Genomic DNA, 20,459 nt, shown 5'->3' with positions numbered 1-20,459 from the left:
GATGCAGAAGAAAGCATGATCCCATCATCTGCTTGTTCCCCGGGGGTAAAGAGCTCCCCAGGGCAGCTGCAGTCACCATCTTCTGCACTACATCAGACACAACTGTGTGACCCAGGGGAATCTGAGCATGTGGTCCTAACTCCTGCTCATCTTTGTGGGACTTCAAAAATAATCCACAAGCATAGGAGGAATCACACCACCCTACAAGGGAGATTGTGAGTGACTGTCAATGAGGAAACCCTCACTGATATTTTTATCTGCTCTACTCAGACCCAAATTCATTACTGTTTTAATTGCTACAATATACAAAATGAGGTCTTTTTCTGCACAATAAAATTATAGCAAGTGATATAAAAATAACAATAAAAATCTAAATTAAAAACTTCAAGCTTGAATGATTTCAATGAATGCATATATATACCCACAAACCCATTTACTGAGGTGAAGAATGGTGCAGAATGCTGCAGTTACAGTGGTGTTCCAAAAAGAATGAGTGGAGAATATCAGTCTATTCCCAGTCTGCCTGCCTGTAAACACCCATTATCAGTGCCATGTTTCACTGAGTGTGGATGTGGCAGGAAACTGCTGGCTGTAGGGTCAGGGTCTGTGATGTTTCCCACAAGGTTTTGCATTATTGCAGTAAATAATTTCAAGAATGCTCAATATTTAAACACCAAAATGCAACTTGCCACCTAAGAACATTAAATAATGAGAACAAAATAAGTAAAAGCCAAAGTCAATATCTCTCTGTGCAATTCTTCTGACTACAAAATCAGTGATGAATAAACAAGAGACCATATCCCATTCCTTCAAAGTCATGATAGCTTGAAATTCTATAGAAAAAACTCACAAATCATAGTTTTTATTTGTTTTTTCATTATTGTTCTAATGAAATTATGGGAAAATAATTTTATTTTCATAAGGCTTTTGAAAAGGATAGGTCTCTCTAAAGTGGCAGTGTGCCCTTTAGAAAAACAAAAATAGAGGCACAGTTTACTTGTGACTTGATAGAAATAAAGATCCCATGTTTGGTAAACATTGCTGGCAAATATATGTCTGCTGAATTTATAAATAAATACATATAGGTAAATGAAGCAGTATGTAAATGTGTAAAATTATGATGTGGAGTAGCTCTTAAACTAAACAACCAAGCACAATATAGACATTCATAATTTTAATGGTATGAAGCTGAACTGGGGGGGTTTAGGTTGGATATCAGGAAGAAATTTTTCACCCAGAGGGTGGTTGGGCACTGAACAAGCTCCCCAGGGAAGTGGCCCTAGCAGCAGCCTGACAGAGTTCAAGAAGCACTCTGTGCTCTCAGCACATGGTGTGACTCTTGGGGATGGGCCTGTGCAGGGCCAGGAGCTGGACTGGATGATCCTGATGGGTCCCTTCCAACTCAGCACATTCTGTGATCCTGCGTTTCTATGGTATAACTCTGATCAGTGCCCTACATTTAAGTATTTTTTTCACATCTTCGGAGGTTACTAAACAGTTCATGTCTGATTTCATTCAACAAACATCCAATTGAAGGACATTTGACTTGAGATTGCAGCTTACTCAGTTTTCCTCTTCTACCAAATCCATAATGTAGCAAAGAACTCTATCATATGGGCTGGGCTACAAACAAATTTCATCATAATGCCCCAATTATATGTGTGACACATGCTAATAACTTCTTGTGCACAAGGCTAGACATATTTTTTCTCTCAGGTAAACACAAAAAAAAAAATGGAAATAGCAAAACAACTGGCATCAACCACACATTGAAGTGGCATAAGAGAGATGGAGATGAGCTCTACACAGCCTATTCTCTGTCTTCCTGCCTTACTGTGGTGCTCAGATTTCTACAGTTGATACTAAAATGACTGATGAACCATAAAGAAAGATGTATAATATGGGTATATGAAAAGGAAATGATGACTAATCTTAGAATGCATTGGCAAACTTTCACAGTCACATTGTTAAATATATTGAGCTTTGCAGTATTGGGGAGTTGAGACCTTTGAGGTCAAGGCAGATTCTTTTCAGCACATATCTGATTTGATATTTTTCTAAGAATGCTCAAAGTATCATGAGCTAACTTTGCTTCCAACACACAGAAGTTCAAAATGTTGTTAAATTCTTTGCAGATTGGAAAGTAGAAATCACTTTTTGAAAAAAAACCCCAAGCCTTCTATCAAGTCACAATCACAAAATCAGGCATAAAACAAACAGGCTATGGGAATGCCTTCATTCTGGTCAAGGATATAAGGGTTAAATCCACATATTTGTAAGAGGATTGAGAAAACCTACTGGAAGCATGATCAACCCAAGGCCGCCACCACAGCTTTTTTTTGCCCTTGGCTTTCTCTTTGTCTGCATCTCCTAAAATAAAATATGTTCAAATATTAATTTTACAAAATGAGAAACATATTTCTTACACTGATTAATAATTTTTATTTTCTCTCAAAAGAGCTAAAATTTCATGAGAACATCAGATGTCAGGTTTACTGAATACATTTAATATTAAAATAATTCAAAACCGTGACCACTAAGCAGAAGTACTCTGATTTTTGCAGTAGTTAAAACAGCATTCCACTCTAAAACAGCTAAAAAGTTGAGTTTTATGTTTTAAAACATACTGTCACAATTGATTGTAATTTAAAGAGGAAAAAAATTTCCCTCCACTCAAATCCCCTTGTATTTCAGGCTCCAAAAATTTTTAATTCCACTAATTGCTGATCCCAGGTCACTGCTGGAAATGTGGCACTAGATAGGTATGATTTTATCTGTGCCCATGATTTTAAATAACATTTAAAAGCACACAAAAATTTCAATGACTGAAAAAAATCCAGAACAGCATCCAGAAAACATTGCTGTAAAAATGTTGGTGCTATCGATTTGTAAAACTGCGGTTTATAGATAATGACTTCTACCAAAACAAACCTCTTACTCTTTCCAGCTCTTTGCCAACAGCCTGAAGTTAATCAAAAGTATCCTCAAAGTGAACCAGTTTCTCTAAACCTTGTTTCAGTACATAACACAGATTTTTTTTTCTTTTTTTTTTTTTCTGAATCGAGCCTGAAACTGATACTCAGCTAACAACGTTGTTATGTGCTGGCAGTTTGGCAGTTTTGAGAAAAAAATTATCACTTGTCCAACTAGCAGTTCTATCAGGTCCTTATGGAAATATGGTACAGGAGTAGCTAATGGTACCTTCATCATCTTCTTCAGAAACCTTCCGAATCTCCGGCCCCTCTGAGGACTCCTGGTTCATGCTCAGCATCCTCTCTTTTCCCTTCTTGTATTTTTGCTGCCTGGCTTTGATGCGATCCATTCTAGCAAAAGGAAGAATCTTATTAGATTTACACCTTCAACCATCCTGGAAAACAAGCATTAAACACACACACACACACACACACACACACACACACACACACACTCTCTCTCTCTCTCTCTCTCTCTCTCTGCAACTCTGCAACACTTCTAAGGGAATTATTCCACACTGTCCTTAGTCCTGCCCTTAAACAGAAGGAGTTACATTGCTCTGAAGGGGCTGGCTGGGAAGACCAAGCATAGATGTTCACTCTGTTGGTCAGAGAGACCTGGGTTTCCTGCTATCATGACTGCTTTACTTTCTCCCACTCAACTATCTTATTATCATTTAAAATTGCTTTTCCCAAAACTTGCCACTCTGAAACACGGATTTGGTTGTCCCTGCACTGTTTGTACTACATCTTCATCCTTTAGGATCATTTGTCTCAATGGACATCAGTGACAAATGGTGGTCCAGTGCTATTTTTACTGTCTGGGGATGAAGTGGGATCAAGCGTACCCTCAGCAAGTTTGCAGATGACAACCAGCTGTGTGGTGCTGTTGGCACAGCTGAAGGGTGGATGCATTTCAGAGAGATCTGGACAAGCTCAAGAAGCTGGTGTACAGGAATCTCATGAAGCTGAGCAAGACCAAATTCAAGGTGCTGCACCTGGGTCAGGGCAGCTCCTGATATCAACACAGGCTGGGGTATGAACTGGTTGAGAGCAGCCCTGCCCAGGATTACTTGGGGCTGCTGATGGGTGAGAGGCTGGACAAGAGCTTCAGTGGGCACTCCCAGCCCAGGAACCCAGCTGTGTCCCAGGCTGAATCCAAACCAGAGTAGGCAGGAGGGTGAGAGAGGGGATTTTGCCCCTCTGCTCTCATGAGACCCCACCCCCAGTGCAGCTCCGGGGTGCCCAGCACAGGAAAGACATGGACCTGCTGGAGAGAGTCCAGAGGAGGCCCAGAAAGGTGATTAGAAGATGAAGAACCTCTCCTACAAGGAAAGGTTGAGGCAATTAGGGTTGTTCAGCCTGAAGAAAAGGCTCTGGAGAGATCTTATTGCAGCCATTCAGTACTTGGAGAGAGCTTATAGGAAAGATGGGGCCAAACTTTTTTGCAGGGTCTGTTGTGAGGACAAGGGGCAATGGTTTTAAACTGAAGGAGGATTGCTTTAGATTGGCTATAAGGAAAAAGGTTTTTCAATGAGGGTGGTAAAACCTGGTCCCTGGTTTCCCAGAGACATGGTGTATGCATATATATATAAAAGCATTAAATACATACATCCCCAGACACATTCAAGGTCAGGCTGGATGGGGCTCTGAGCAAACTGATCTCTTTGAAGATGTCCCTGCTCATTACAGGGGGGTTGGACTAGGTGACCTTTAGATTTTCCCCTCCAACTCAAACAATTCTATAATTATGTGATTCTATATAGGTAGAAAATACGGTCCCTGCAATCTTCCCATGATTCTTCCATTATGCAGCGTGGAAGAAGCTGTCATGAGTGGGCTTTGACACTTGGTTAGGAATCAAGCCACTTGAATCGAAAGCAAATATTTTCAGTGAAGGTAAACATATATTTTGCACTTAAACACCACAGGAGGAACCACAAAAGAGAAAGAGCAGTCATGCAACAATTTTTTCCAGGAATGCAGATAACAGATATACAGAACAAAGTTCTAGTAATGGTAGAGCATTTCTATAAAAGAAAGTGATGGATAAATACCAGAAGCTAGTATTTCTATCCAAGAAAGTGCAAGATAAACACCAGCAATCAGTTAAATCTGTATGTACATATGCATAGAAATATTTATATATATATATATATATATAAATATAAATGCATTAAATACATACTGTCTTTTCAGTTGATCCATTGATTTTTTTTCCTCTTCAATTCTTGCCTTTACAGCCTTGACAATTGTAGCCTGAAAAAGCTCAGCACCCCTACATCAGAAATGGGACAGAAAAAGAAAAAGGAGAGGACATGTTAAATGTTTCTAAGTCTTCCTTATGGCAACTAATCACAGAGAATTCTATGTTCCTTCTATACATGATCTTATCTGCATCAAACAAAACTAATCCAGGGTGTGAAAGAAACAATCAATTGCTCTAAAACAGTAACATCTTTACATACAATCATTTCAAGATCTGGGGCCAAATGCTGTGAACCCTACTCAGCCTGTATGTTCCTCTAGCAGCTGCTCAAGAAATTCAGTTACCAGTCATCACAACACAGAACACAAGTAGGTTCAAGGATGAGGAAGGATTTCTTGCACATCCTCAGTATTTCTTCATAGTTATTTCAGCTTTATAATCACCTCAATCCCCTGCCTCAGTCCTCCTGGAAGTTGTGAGCAAGGTCCAGCTTTATCTAGGACCATGGTAAGCATTTATTCAGCTTCACTTTTACCCTCTGAAAACTATGGTGCTTTCAATCTGATGATAACAAACCCTTGAGCAAGTTTCTGATGTGCCAAGAGAATCTGGCTTTCCACCCCATTACATTAGAAATTTAATCGGTTCATTGATTTGAATATTATGACCATTCTTCCTAATTCACACATAAACTTCTAAGGCTCTTAAAAGAGTCCTAAAGTCCCTCTCAAAGAAGTAACCTAGATCTAAAGTCTTTCTTTTGTCAGGAATTCAGTAAGAAAAGCTATAATTTTAGAAGTCTACTCTTTCATTCTGGATGCACATTTTCCTATATAGGACGTATTTTGATACTCATGATTTTGCTTTATGCTGTTTTCACTGTGAACCCAGCACACCAAAAGAGGTACAAAAAGAGTACAAAAATGCTATTATATTCAGCATAATTGGGCATCAGAACTGAAATTCACTTCAGAACAAAAGCCTAATGCAATGTGGGGTGGAGGTGTAGGTCTTCTTGTAGCTCTCTTTACAGGGCTGAATTTTATTATAGGGAGCTAAACATGTCCCCTTCTTAAAATGATCCCTGGAAGAGGAAGATAAAAAGTACTTCATTTCATTACATACAAGCCAATTTTTTTCCTGAAATACAGTCAGAAATCAATGTCTGTATGTCTTTTGAGGAAAAAAAAAACCACAATACATTTATTCCAATATTAACAAAAAATATCTTGGAAACCCTATGGAAATTAAAACCAGTATTTCATTCCTCATCTGCCTTCATATCATAAACCAGAAGAATGTTTGTGCTAGTGATAGCTGTGAGTTAATGCTTGTGGTGTAACAGGCCAATGAGGTTAACACTTCCTTGCCAAACCTGGTCAGAGTTCAGTGATGTGACACTTCCCAAAAGTGCTCCCTTTTCCTCCCAAGCCAGATGTAAGAACTTTCCTGTCTTCCTCCTCCTCTCTCCTTCTTGAGATGGGATTTCTAAGGACAATTTTCTCAAGCTCTAACAGCAGAATGTTTTCTTTCCAAGACTTAGAAACTCTGACATTCTCTCTCATGCACATCAATGTTGAGAGAATGCTGCAACACATTTTCAGAGCTTTTAACAGGAGCAGCAGATAGCATTTGGTAGAAAGAATTGTTTAATTCCTATTAGATTCTCAATGAATTTGTTTTCTTGTGTCAAAGCTGGGTTTGCAGTTATGAATTTAGCATGGATTGTTTAAATCAATGTTGAAGGACTGTTTTGGTACTACCTATAGTAAAAACTAAGTACTGCCACCATGAGAGATTTGAGCTGTTGAATTTAATTTCTTTTAAATTTTCTGTTACCTTGATGCTAATATCTGAGAAGCTTTTATATCTGCAACCACATGAAGGAAGTAGTAACTCATGAAGACTCTTCTTTGCAGCAACAGGAAAGCAAAACATATACTGTCCCAAATGATTCCTGCTTCACCACTGGGCAGTTTACAATCTGGATTGCTCGTTGCTGGAAAAAGACACAATCAGTGTTCAGAATTCTTCCATAATGTTTAATGAATTAAATAATCCTAGCCTTTAAAATTGTTTGAGTTATTTTAGATTTTCCTAAAAAAAAACTGTCATGCATTTTCATTTGAGGTGTGCCATAATTTCTTTCACAACAAACTGAAAAGCTTCCAACAATGTGATGCCCTTACGCGCCACTGTCCCACAAGTAAGGATATAACAGAAGTGAATCATTTGCATATAAATTCACCCTACTTTAGTAAGTACTTGAAAACAAAGAATGGAAAAGGCATATTTTTTGTTACACTGAATTATTTGATTTCCGTGTTTCCTAAAATGGCATGTATCAATTTTTTGTCCTATTCTCTTCAAAGTGACTTTTAATCTCATTTTTTAATTAAGAACACTATCAACAGGAGAAATAAGTGGTTTATTTTTGTCAAAATGACTTTTTGACTGTCACCACTGATTATTTTTATTTTTCTTCTCCACAACTCAGTTCAATGCTCATTTCCATTGCTTAAGAGAAGAAATATTTGAAACCACAAAACTGCTTCCTTTGGGGTAGGAGGAGACAGGCAGAGAGGAAATCCCATTCCTCCTACCCCTAGATTTTGGCCTGGGCTATTTCTTTCTTCCTTTATTCTCTGTAAGACAGTTCTCTGGGGGATATTAAAAAATTAAACTGGGTTTTGTGGAACTGGACTATAAACTCCATGGCCTATGCTGCCCTGTAGAAGGCAGTAGAAGGACTCCAGGGACAGGCTCTGGCTCGAAGCTGGCTTTTCAAGCAAGCAAGCCAATCTAATAGCTCTGAAAGCTCAAACTCCAAGAGCTTCAAAGCCTGCTGTGCCCAAACCCTGGGGTGGGAGTTTGAAAACCTGTGCCTGAGTTTCTGTTGCTGCCCAAAATGTTTTGGCTAACACAAGAATTCCTCGGCACCTTTCATCCTGTGAATTTGTGTCTTCCTATACACTTCCTTTTCCCCTATCCCACACTTATCTATTAGGATCAATCATGATGACAGGAATTCAGAATTTTGCTGCAGCCTCACTAGGCTGAAACAGCTCTTTAAATTCAGAAAAAAACCAAACCAAACCCAAAAACACACGAAAAAAAACTTCTGCAGATGTTTTCAAACTGTTAATCCAGGGTGTCAGGACAAAGTGGAGACTAATAGCTCACTGAGATATGAAGGGTTTTGCTCTCCACACTTCATTCATCTTTTCTCTCACCTCCAGCAACAGACATTATCCACTCTATGCTTTTTATCACCACATGAGAATAATCACAAGGAAAAAAAATTGCCAAAACTATGTCTGCATGTAGAAAAATTACCACTTTCATGCCATTTCAGTGAGCTGAAGTGGCTTCCCTTTTGAACCACTGAACCCTGGTACACAGGGAGGGATGGGAGCCCACACTGCACACGGGGAGTGCAGCTGGGAGAAGGTGCCCTGTCCATGCAGTGATGGTGAGCCGACTTTTAGCTCAAGATGTACAGCAAACCAGGGTATCACATCACCTGCATATCCACATACGGGTTAAGTGCCAATATCTGTGAATTGTTCATTTACAGCAAACGCTGGCTGTGGGTGGATGTATGGGCATGGTGGCAGTTTTCTCTGCATACGTGTCCCCCTTGTTTCTGTGAAATGTTTTCAATATTCTGTGTGGCTAATCAATATAAATCCAAGATTTTTCAAAAGGTAATATATCAAGGGATGGCACAACTTAAATATGATTGAAGATTTTAAGGTGATTCTTTATTTATAGAAAATTATGGAGAAAAATAAGCTGTACTTACGAATATGGTAGCCTTTAACTGTACAAGCCAGGCTAAATGCCTGAATCACCCAGCAGCTCTTCTGAATTAATGATTCAATGTAGCCACACGCTCCTATCTGTAAGTAAAAGGGCAGTTTTATATAACAAGACATAGCAGTAATAAGGATAGAAAAATTACATGTTTTTACATTACATGAGAAATAATACAGCCGAGGGCAGTCAAATTATTCTCATTACTAAAAGAGCTTGGAAGAAAGAGTGGCTTTACCAGTGACACACAAACTAGTCTTAGACAGAATTTGATTTTTTGATTATTAGTGAGACAGGAGGTATGTGGGGCTTGTTTGAGTTTTTGCACAGAAAGGGACACATCTGGCATACGATGCAATGTGACAACTAAGCAACTTTTATAAATCACTGACTTAATCCTGCAAACATACATGAACAAGTTTAAGACACATGTAGCTCCACTGAATTCCCAAGCATAAAATGAAGCACATATGTAAGCATTTAGAACATTTGCAAATTCAAACCACCCATAAATCAATTTTATTTCAGTGTAGTGACTTAAATAAATGTAAAAAGAAAAATGTCTCTTCTTTGCAGTCCAGTACTAAAACTGTTCAAAGCTAAAAAGCAACTGCCAGGAATAAACCTAAATTTATCTTTCAAAAAGATTGAAATTACTGGCTTGTCTTAATCACCTGTCACTACCACTGCAAGGATACATATAAAAGAGTTAATTAATCCAAGAAAAATCTTTCATATTTTGCAGAAGAATTTGACATTTAATTATCAAATACATCTGTTTCCACCTGAATTTCACACTAGTTCTAAAGGAAACAGGAATGGAGTTTTTAACTTTGCAGTCAACTTCACTAATTACATTACATCACACAACTGCATCTCATACTAGTTTGAAAATTTTTTATTTAAATAAATTGTCCAATTAAATGTGCACTACTTATCAACAGTAGGACTAATTTTGTACTTCTTACTCATTTTTCACTCCTCTTTTCATGAGACTTCTAAGGAGAGACTTCATTAGACAAAGAAACCAGAACCTGGCCCTTAGAAAGTAGGTGGTGAGCTTTTACAGAGTCCAACTGAGCTCATGGGTGCACATTTCCCTATGATGGATATGCACTGCCATTCCCTAGCAATGCTGAACTGAAATGGAGACTGCTTTGTGCTTGCAGAAGGCTGTGGTCCCGAAAAAGAATTTTTAATGACTGCTCAACGCTCTGTGCACACTTCCAATGAAACAGAAGTACTGAGGGCAGAGGGCAGAGGGAAGGCATCAGCTCCCTACCGACAGGATGTTCTTCATGGTGATCACGAAGACGTTGTAGGCAATCAGCCAGTCCCAGTAACGCAGAATGCTCCTGATGGGCTTCAGCAACAGGTCTCCACCAAAGAGAAGGAAATAGAAGCAGGCCACCAAGTAGCCCATACAGAATATGCTGATCCTTGTGGTTCCCGTGATGAAGATTATGGTAAGCACAAACCAGAAGAGGTAACTAAATATTATCACCTTATACATGTCTAAGTAGGACCTAGAAGTAAAATAAGGAGAAAAAGTTACCATTTTTTTCTGAGGGCAATGCTGTCTTTCCTCTTTCTGCATCACTGGCTGACACTTGTGCCAGGGTCTTCTGGGCATTCTCACACTTCAATAATTGTGCAGGCACTGACCACTAACACCACAGTCAGGGGGTTTGGTTCATGCACAGGTCTGCCTGGGTCACACATTTCACTCCAGCTCCTCCCTGTGCATAAGCACCTTGTGTCACCTGGTCAGGGTGCTGTGCTTGCTGCAGGATCAAGCCTTGCACCATGGAAGGGAGGACATCCCGTTCTCACCAAAATTCAGGGGAGAGGGATATTATCTGCAATGCCATATAGGAGCTCTAAAGGCTGTCTGAGATCATCTTTCAAGAAGTGTGAGAAATAGTATAGCAAATCTATTTTAAAAAGCCAACTACAGTACACCCCTGCAAACAATTCCATATTTATTGATGACTTCTAGGGAATTCAGCCTGGTCAAAAGACTAGTTTTCATAAACAGCTGCTAAAAATATCTTTCTCTAATGGAGATCAACTGCAAAAGTTTTGAGGGGGAAAATGGTTTCTACAGAACAGAAATGTGATAGAATTTACTGAAACATTTACCAGGAAGCTCTGAGAGAGAGCTATCTGAAATCAGCCTGGCCCACAGTGGGAAAGAGAGAGAAACAATTTGGTGTTTTCAGATTCCTTAAAATGTTGACTTAATATTGACTCGGTGAGCTTTCAAACAAGAATGTCTGCCAAAGGCAATACCAAATACTACATATAGCTAAAGACTGCAAAACCAACTAATTCTTAGTTTCCTCCCATTTATAATGTTTTGATTCCAAATCTAACTGTGTTTTCAGAGTCTGTTCACCCAGGCTGCATAACTACATTTGTCAGGAAACCAGGCAGGGAGACAGAGCTACAGGAGTGCACATATACCTGCGCCAAACCATGTAAGGAGCAAATGAACTAAATGCACTGTATGAAGCCACATAAAAAGGCCCCTGCTGCTTGATGTTCTCAGGCTCAGAACTTTCTAGGAGTATGTATTTATAGTCTTACATTTATAGGCCCATATTACACATTTTACCAGAGAGGCATTTAATGAAAGGTAAAAAGAAAGCTCCTTTATGTTTATTTCCTGCAAATATTTAAGAAATTTGTCATCTGCTGCCTGTGAAATCTAAAAATATCATGACTTTGGAGATGTTACTGGGTTCTGGGTGATAAAACATTTACAAAGAATCAATATGTGCTGGGACAATGAAGAAGACATCAGTCGAGGAGGTCTTCATTAACTTGATGTGCATTAGAAATTGTTTCTCCAGAAAATATAATTTGGTTTGATATTCTTTTAATAATAATTATTGGTGTGTGGGATGGCTAGGAAGAGATCACTTTCCTGACACTGCTCTATTTCAAAAGGCTTGTCCTTTGCTACCAACAAAATGTATCAGCATATTTTGAGAAAAGCCCAAAATGGAATCAAATTGATCGAAAACACAGCAATGTCTTAATACTCGTCAATAAAAATGAACTCTGACTCTTTGAGACTGTCTCAATCCAAACTTCCCAACATATACATGTGGCATTTGCTTGAGTCATAATCAGTCATAATTAAAACTTTTGGAAATTAGACAGAATATGAAAACGAAGACAATAATCTAACCACTTTTTCACTATAACGGTAGCCATTTGCTACAATTTAGCAGTCATCTAAAATATTAACTACACATTTTCTTCTTATATCCAAAATATGCATTAAATATAATAGCCTTGGGCATCTCTAAACCAACCAAACAACAAGACTGCATGTAATGGAAGAATTCTTAGAAGGGAGGAGGCACTAGAATGGTGCCAAGTGACAAATGATACAGTCCTTAAAGATGGAAAGCATTCTGACTTTTATAGCTGTGCAGCTGCAAGCAAATCCAACAATAAAAATGGCTCCCAAGAATTCATCTTGGAGTGGATGTCTCACAAACATTGTTCGAACAAGTCAGCCAAAGCACACCTAAACAATGAAGACCACCAAGCATCCAAGGTACTTCTGTGCTATCCCAAGAAGGTGGCCACATTGAACACAATGGAGAGAACCACTCAAGTTGTTTCAGGGAGATAAAAATTTTGCTGAAATCATGTTTCTTTCAGTTACAATATACAAAATCTTGTCTGTTACAGCATAGAGCCATGCATGCCCCTAATTTTCATTAATTGATATGGAAAGGTCAAGTGCTGTAATAGCAGGAACAAAGACATGTCTTGGTGGGGAGTTCTCTACATGTTACCTCTCAAATAATTTGACACATTCTCATAGATAAATCTTTAAATTCTGCCTCAAAGCCCAGAACATTAGGAAGTGAGGAGTTTCTGTTCCTTGCCCTGGGATCATAACGCAACAGTGGGAGGCTGAAGGACAAAGACACCCCAACAAAAGACCCTACACAAACCCATGAGGACACTTGAGGTGCTCATCCTCTGTTTAAAAGCTTCTACACAGACAGGAGAAAATGCTAAATCTTGAACAGCATGTACTGTGATTTTATGCTTTCACTACAGACCACATAGATCATTAGTTCAATGTCATGTAAATCTTCCAAACTCTCATTTTCTAAGTGTTCTTTAAATCTCCCTTCATTCACCAGGAGCAAAAGGCCACCCTCAGGATGTGATATTTAATAATACACCTTAGAAATCTGCACAGATCGTTCCCAAGGAGACAAGTGGACATCCCAAGGGATGACCACCCCTGGTCATCCCTTCAGCTCTACATTTCAGCCTCTTTTTTGGATTTGGCTCTTCAAAATGGTTTCAAGAAGAAAATTTGCAAAAGCTTATTTACTTTGAGGGAGGACAGAAGGAATGGATTCTTTTCTGCCCAATTAGCCTCCAAACCCACTCAGTGCTGGTGTGATGAATGCAGAAAGGTGGGAGGGTGCAGTGGGAGGCTAAGAACACAGACACACATCTGAGTAAGATTAGCCACTACACCAGTGCACCAAAAGCATCCAACTATGGCTTTGACTACAGCATGACAGCCTCTGAATGAGAAATTACACAGAAGAAACCTGAAAGATTAATGAGAAATAAAACCCACTGATTTTCCAACCATGTCATTAGTAGAACCCACTAATACTCTGGATAACATTTTGAAAAAAATTACCGTTTCAATTTGCTCAAAAACAAGGAAGACAAAGTCTGAAGTTCATTCCACACATCCATCAAAGCTATTTTAACTTCAAATGGCTCTCTATATCAAATTGTCTGCTTTTATTTTCTAAAGTTTTATTGGTCTTACCATGATTGTTTCAATATTTTATTTCCACAGGAATTAATTTTTAACTGTAATACAATGCAGCCTGTTGCAGAGAGATTGCTCTAGGTGCAGTTGTTTTGCTGGCATGCTACACGATGTGTTTGGCTATGACCAGCCTAGTGTCTGGACCTCTGCCTGCAGGCACCAAGAGGTGCCGATCCTGCAGCCAATAATCCCTCTCAGGAAAGGTATTTACCTTCAGCCAAATGTTCTGCCTTGAAATTTAGGGGAAGAACACACTTCTGCTTACACCCTGGTGAAAGCCTTTTTTGGTGATGGATGCAGCTGAAGGGCTCTTCATGCTGGAGGAGCTGCTGTTGTGCAGCTTCACTGTTTTTCCCTAGCAGCCCCCTGCTTTGAGCGTGATACTCACCTTCATATAACCCCAAGGCTCCTCCTGTAGCCTTCCTCTGTCCCTATACATATGGGTTCAGTAAGCTTTGCCTACTCCCAAATTTCTTCTTTCTTCCATATCTCCTGTTCCTCACACTCTTGGCAGCCTATGTGACCCTGCATCAGAGCTTGTTTCCCATTCTATTCTCAACATTGCTAATGTTCCCCACTGAGCTTCCATCTTCAAACCCTCCCCCTGGAGTTCTACGTTAGCTTTCAGAAGGGAGTTTTGTTGATTTTCCCTCTGCCAATAGCAACATCTAATCTTCTGAGAACTAGCTCCCTTATTTCAATGGACTTCTTCAAATCCAGTGTCGTGGATCCCATAGGTCTTAGTTCCTGCTACTTTTGTTAAACCCTCTCAAGGAACTGATATTCTTTTATGATTACTTTCTTACCAGTGAAGTGCTTCCTTCATTCTTCTTGTATCCACCTTAAAAATACCCAAACTCACAACTCCGTTATTTGTTGAAGCTAATTTTTTTTAGCAACAGAATGTTTATCTGCTTTAAATATGACAGGAAGCCTGTAATGTTCATTTGCAGGTCCTATCTCACTAACCTAAGTTGGAGCACAGTTCCAAAAATGGCATTACAGCTGCCTTTCAGACAATTTACCTGACTCCCCTCATGATGTTTCCCAGAGCACAGGTATTAAATAAGACAGTTCAGTAACTGTTTCTGTTCCTAAGTGGAAAAAAGCAGATTACAATCCCAAGCTTTTTTCCCCCTGAAAATGTCTAAGAGAATGTCTGAAAACTGCTTGGGAACTGAAATGAGAATTTTCCAGCATTAGAGACTGTGGGAAAGGATTATCCTCAGTGAGGTTGCTTTAAATCCTGTGTCATTCTAAAAGCTCCTATTTCTATTCTTTGTTCTTATTTCTGTTTCAAAGTCCTTTGGATGTGCACTCCTTTGGGGTCAAGCACATGTCCCCTGGGAAATCTGGGGGTGGAAAGACAAGAAAATTTCAGGAAATCTCTTACTTAGACTATTTATCAATGTTGAACTCAAGTATTTCTCCAGAGAGAAGAAAATGAAGCATTTTGGAAATATGCTCTTCTTCTGCCATTGTTTATGTAGCAGTTAAAAGTTTTTTATCCATGTCTACTAGAACAGTGACCAAGTAGTATCTTCTCAAGCAAAATGACACTTCAGAAAGGGTGCTTTGGTCTGCAGGTGCCATTCTTTTACATAGCAGTAAATACACATCAGGCTTCTCAGAAAACACAAGAATACCAAGCATAACTTTTAAATTTTTTTTTTCTTCTGCTTCATAATTTATTCATAACCGGGTTGTCTTCCCTTACTGTTTGGCTCTTTCTGACTGACTTTTGGAGAAATGCCATTATTAATTTCACCTGCTTGGATAAGGTTTGAACCAAGTTCTTGTCCATACTACTAGATGTTTAGACCTTTCTCAAACTTCTCTTGAAAAGCATAAGAAATGTTTTTAGACAAAGCCCTTTCAGTTCCAAATTGTCTTGGATGGAAGCCAGATACACACATTTACTTCTGAGGTAGATCTTCAGTGGATTACCCAGAGCTTGAGAGTCCTTCTTTTCAAGATTCATAACTCTTAATAAAATATTCAGTCACTTTAAGGTACTGTCATCTATTGGTCTATCTACTGGTTCTTCTTTGAAGCAAATTAAGCATTTAGGATTGCGTGTGTGCAGTGTAATCTCTCAAAAATAATGTAATTGAAAGTCTGGGATAATCTATGTTGTAGTGAAAGCACTGAAAGAGACACTTAAGAGCTCAAAGAAAGGTAAGATACCTTGAAGAACACAAGAACTATTATGCAGTTCCTACTAAAAGAAGGTCTGTTTATACTTAGGGACATCATCTTAAATGTTCCCATTACACATTCATGCAGCTAACACTACATAAAAAACCCCACAAAAACAACAACAACAAAAAAGAAGTTATAGCTTAAAATGGGGTGGAAGGAAGACCTGTAAAGCTACAGATGAGTGAGCCTTCCCTCTGTGTTTGGGAAGATCACAGAGCAGGTCGTCATGGAAGCAATGTTAAGGCATATGCAAGACAAGAAGGTGATCCTAGCATGGCTTCACTAAAGGAAAATGGTACATGTCCACTCTGGTGGCTTTTTTATGATGGAATGACTGCAACACTCTTTAAGGTCAACAGATAGAGAAATGTAATCTACCTGGACTTTTGTTAAACCTTCGAGATGGTCCTACACAACATCCTTGACTGTCTAGACTGCAGTGACATGGATTTGACAAATGGACTATTCAATGGATAGAGAAGTGGCTGAATGGATGTAGCAAGAGAGTTGGGGACAATGGCTCCATGTCCAGGTGGAGGCAGGTAACAAGTGGTGTCTCTCAGGGCTCTGTCCTGGGACAGGTGCTCCTCAATATCTTCATCAGTGACACAGAGAGTGGGAATAAGTGCACCCTCAGCAGGTTTGCAGATGGCACAAAGCTGAATGATTCAGTTGGCACAACAGAAGAATGGGATGCCATCTGGAAAAGCTTGAGAAGTGGGCCCATATGAACCTCATAAAGTTGAACAAGTCCAAGTGCAATGTCCTGCATCTGAATCAGGGAAATCCCAGACATGAGCACAGACTGGGAGAGGAATTTATTGACAGCAGCCCTGATGAGAAGGACGTGGGAGTTCTCATCAATGAAAAGCTGGACATGAGCTGACAATTTGCACTCACATCCCAAAAAGCCAGCTGCATCCTGGGTTACCTCAAAAGGTGTCAAGGGAGGTGATTCCCCCACTCTACTTCACCCTTGTGAGATACCATCTGGAGTACTGTTTAAAGGTCTAGGGTCCTCAGACTGTTAGAGTGAGCCCAGAGGAGGTCCAAGAACATGGCCAGAGCACCTCTCCTATAAGGAAAGGCTGAGAGAGTTGAGGTTGTTCAGCCTGGAGAAGAGAAATCTCTGGTGAGACCACATTACGTTCTCCTAGTAATTAAAGGTGTCCTATAAAAAGAAGAGAGAAGTGTTTACACAGGGATACAGGGATAAGACAAGGAGAAGGGTTTTAAGTTAGAAGAGGAGATATTTAGATTAGATAGGGAGAAATTCTTTACTCAGAGTGTAATGAGGCACTGGAACAGGTCACCTGGAGTTGTGGATGCCCAACCTGGTCTAGTGGAAGATGCCACTACTCTTGCTAGCAAGGTTGGAATTAGATGATCTTCCTTTGAAAGAGAACGTCCCTTCTATTTCAATGCAAATCAGTCTATGATTCCATGATTCCCTGCCCAAATATCTACAAGAAAAGATATTATAAGCAGGAATATCTTTTGTTCCTGAATGTGTTAATTCATGGGTTTTCTAGTAATCCATGATTCATTTTTCAAAACAAAAATATCCCCTTTCTTTTCTTTTTCTCTGCCTTGTTTTCCTTCTTCTCCTTATTCACACAGCATAAAACTGTCACATGAAATGGTTTCACAGATTTTTGACATTTAGGAGGAACAAATATAAAGTGATTGCAGTTCATTTGTTCAGCTCACCTCCACTAATGGGTTCTTTGATTTTCTGGGGTTTTTTGTACTCTCAATCACTAACATTACCTACTTCCTAATACGTGCAGCAAACTCCCAATTAAATGGTTGGATATTGTTAATCACCTCTCCACAGGTCTCCTTGGTCAGCACACACCCAGCAGTGTGTCTGAGTGGATGTCCTGTCACCAATGGCTTCAAGTTGATGCATCCCATGCACATAATTCAAACCACAGAAATCAACCCTAAGGATTGTGGAGGGGCAGAAGGCCAGTTCAACTTGAACTTTGCTTTCCTGATTCTGATTACCATCCAAAATCTTCAAATACCCTCTGTGTTTCAAAGTTTCATGTTTGTGCATATGGGTATATCTTACACAGATGATCAGAATTATCAATCAGATTCCAGAGAACAGTGAAAAGATCCCAAAAAGAGGCTGCTTGAAAAACAGTGATTTTCTTGTCTTTTTCTCTTCCAAAGACAGCTTTAAAAAACATTCCCATTAGCAATGAGTTTTCTTCAGAATTATTTTTTTTCTGGACTTAGGGAGGAAAATTTGATCTTTCTGTCAGAAACCAGTGATGGTTTTTACCAGTGACTAAACACACCAGTGTGTCCAATGCAACTGCTGCATCAGCCTTTGCTAAGATGGACACAACTTCAGTGGCAAGAGAAAAACCCAGGCAATCTCCACTACATTTCCTCAACCAAGCCCTATTTGTTAGCTGTCTTTTAGAAAGCATTCTCATTTGATGAAGCCTTTTGAAGAAAGAATAATATTTCTCCCTTCCTGCTTATGTTATTGAATCTAGAGCACTGGGTACACTGTGTAGACTGGAAATTCTCAAGGGGGAGAACTGCTCAACCTTTGCCAGATTTATAGTGGCAACTATAAATCTCTGGACAAATGAGTCAATTGAATGTTTCAATGTAACAGAAATAGCAGGATCGTCCTAAAGATCTTGGGTAGGACTTCCAGTGATACCACTTGATTGGTAAAAGAAATAAAAGTCTGTCATCAAAAGAAGGATTCTTACAGACATTAGTTCTAGACATTTTTGAAATCCTGTCATACTCAGACATCTGTTGGTAACATGCATTCACAGATCAAGTCTGACAGAACATCATAGCTAAGAAATCTTACTCTTCCAATTTACTGCACTAACTTTCAGAGACAACTTCAAATAAGAGCATGTCCAGAAAAATCCAGAAGAGCTGAGCTAATCTGTGTTTTCTGAAATGATCACACAATGGAACAGTTACATTGTTTAAAGGTTGTTTAGAACAGACTGCCTCAAGCTCTGCCCCATTATGTGTTATTCACCTTCTTAAACTGCCTTGTATGCAATGCTGAGGAACAGGACATGTCAGTTGTCCTTCCAAGGTACTTTTATAGTTCTTATGCCTAGATGAAATAGCACAAAGGACAGTCTCTTAGAGTATTATTTTGATTGTGCTCAGACAACAACTGCACAGGACACAACTGATGACTTTTTGGCATTAAAGACATACATGGGAAACTGCAGACTACGATGGATTCTTGCTAACATGTCTGTGTTTGGGGGAAAAACAGCAGAGCAGTTAAGTCCACCATAAATGCTGCCCTACTGGGCATTAATGGAGGGAAACTCAGATTTGAGTACCAAGATTTTTCCTGGAGTTGGAAATAGACAGGCTTAGATTAATCTAACAGTCAAACTACTCTTTTTTCTCAAACTTGCTAAATCCACATGTGCACAGATAGTATGCAGGAACTTGTGACCTAAAGGTGAATGTTTTGCAATGTGTTGGTTGTCCAAGATAGTGGTGGGACATGATGATCTTAAAGGTCTTTTCCAAACTAAACAAGTCTATGATTCTGTGAATGCAGGCTTTCAGGCAAATTTATCACTGAACTTCTCTGGAGAGCACTTAAAGCAATCATCAGTTTTAGGAAGATGTGTTTGCATCCACCCTGTTCTAAACCAGATGCTGAATACTCAGAAATTAACTATCTGCTCTCTCATACAGCAGTATGTTAGATGGGAACATAGATGGATATAAATTCCAAGTAAAATTGGAAGCTATGAGAATGACTTTTAGCCTAGTGAACTTTGTGAAAAAGAAGCACTGTATTTTCCAAGTGTTTAAGATCCATTTTTTTACCGGCAGTGGATGAAGTCAGGAACAGGATTATGCTGGCTAAAAGATGCTGCATCAAGGTTCATGCAAATTTCCACATTGTCTCCAGCCATGATTCGTACTGCAGCTTTATTTTCATCCTCAAATGTCTGCCTTTGCAAGGATGCACACAGAAGCAGCATGAAGTCATCTAGGAGAAAGTAGTGATAGCAAGGAAAAATTCAGTCATCAGCATAGGTGTAAGGAGAGTTGTGATGTATCCTAATGTAGTTACCAGACTGTTTTCCCACACTTTGAACCTCCAAGACTGAGTGGTTTTCAATGCAATCAACTCTGAATTGAAATGTACTAATGCATTTAGGTTTTTTTTACCTGTCATTGTCTATGACTTTTATGGAGAAATAAATGGAAAAAGAGGAAATATTCATACATTTTTACACTGAATTATTTAAAAAGGGATACAGGAAAAGCAGATGCAAAAATTACTAACTCTGTGAATTTTTCTACTACATTCAAAGCCATGCTTAGTATTCAATCACCCAAAAAATCTGACATCTTGCTGCTGAAGTGTAAATGAAAGGCTGGCTTCAAATTCCACTGCAGAGATGAT

General features: G+C 39.2%; 1 protein-coding gene across 1 annotated transcript in view; it reads right to left on the bottom strand.

Moving 5' to 3' along the window:
- Positions 1–20,459, bottom strand: part of PIEZO2 (piezo type mechanosensitive ion channel component 2) — a 236,417-nt gene that overhangs the window by 42,817 nt on the left and 173,141 nt on the right. The window contains exons 26-32 of the mRNA XM_058820732.1: positions 19,874–20,039; positions 10,280–10,523; positions 8,987–9,083; positions 7,021–7,180; positions 5,161–5,250; positions 3,202–3,323; positions 2,299–2,370 (exon numbers count right to left, since the gene is read on the bottom strand). Of these exons, the coding sequence (XP_058676715.1) occupies positions 2,299–2,370; positions 3,202–3,323; positions 5,161–5,250; positions 7,021–7,180; positions 8,987–9,083; positions 10,280–10,523; positions 19,874–20,039 (951 nt within the window). The remainder of the gene's footprint in view (positions 1–2,298; positions 2,371–3,201; positions 3,324–5,160; positions 5,251–7,020; positions 7,181–8,986; positions 9,084–10,279; positions 10,524–19,873; positions 20,040–20,459) is intronic.

Source organism: Ammospiza caudacuta, chromosome 1 (assembly GCF_027887145.1).
Source record: "Ammospiza caudacuta isolate bAmmCau1 chromosome 1, bAmmCau1.pri, whole genome shotgun sequence".
Classification (NCBI taxonomy): domain Eukaryota; kingdom Metazoa; phylum Chordata; class Aves; order Passeriformes; family Passerellidae; genus Ammospiza; species Ammospiza caudacuta.
Note: the sequence above shows the minus strand (reverse complement) of the source record. Positions and strands in the feature narration are given on the sequence as shown.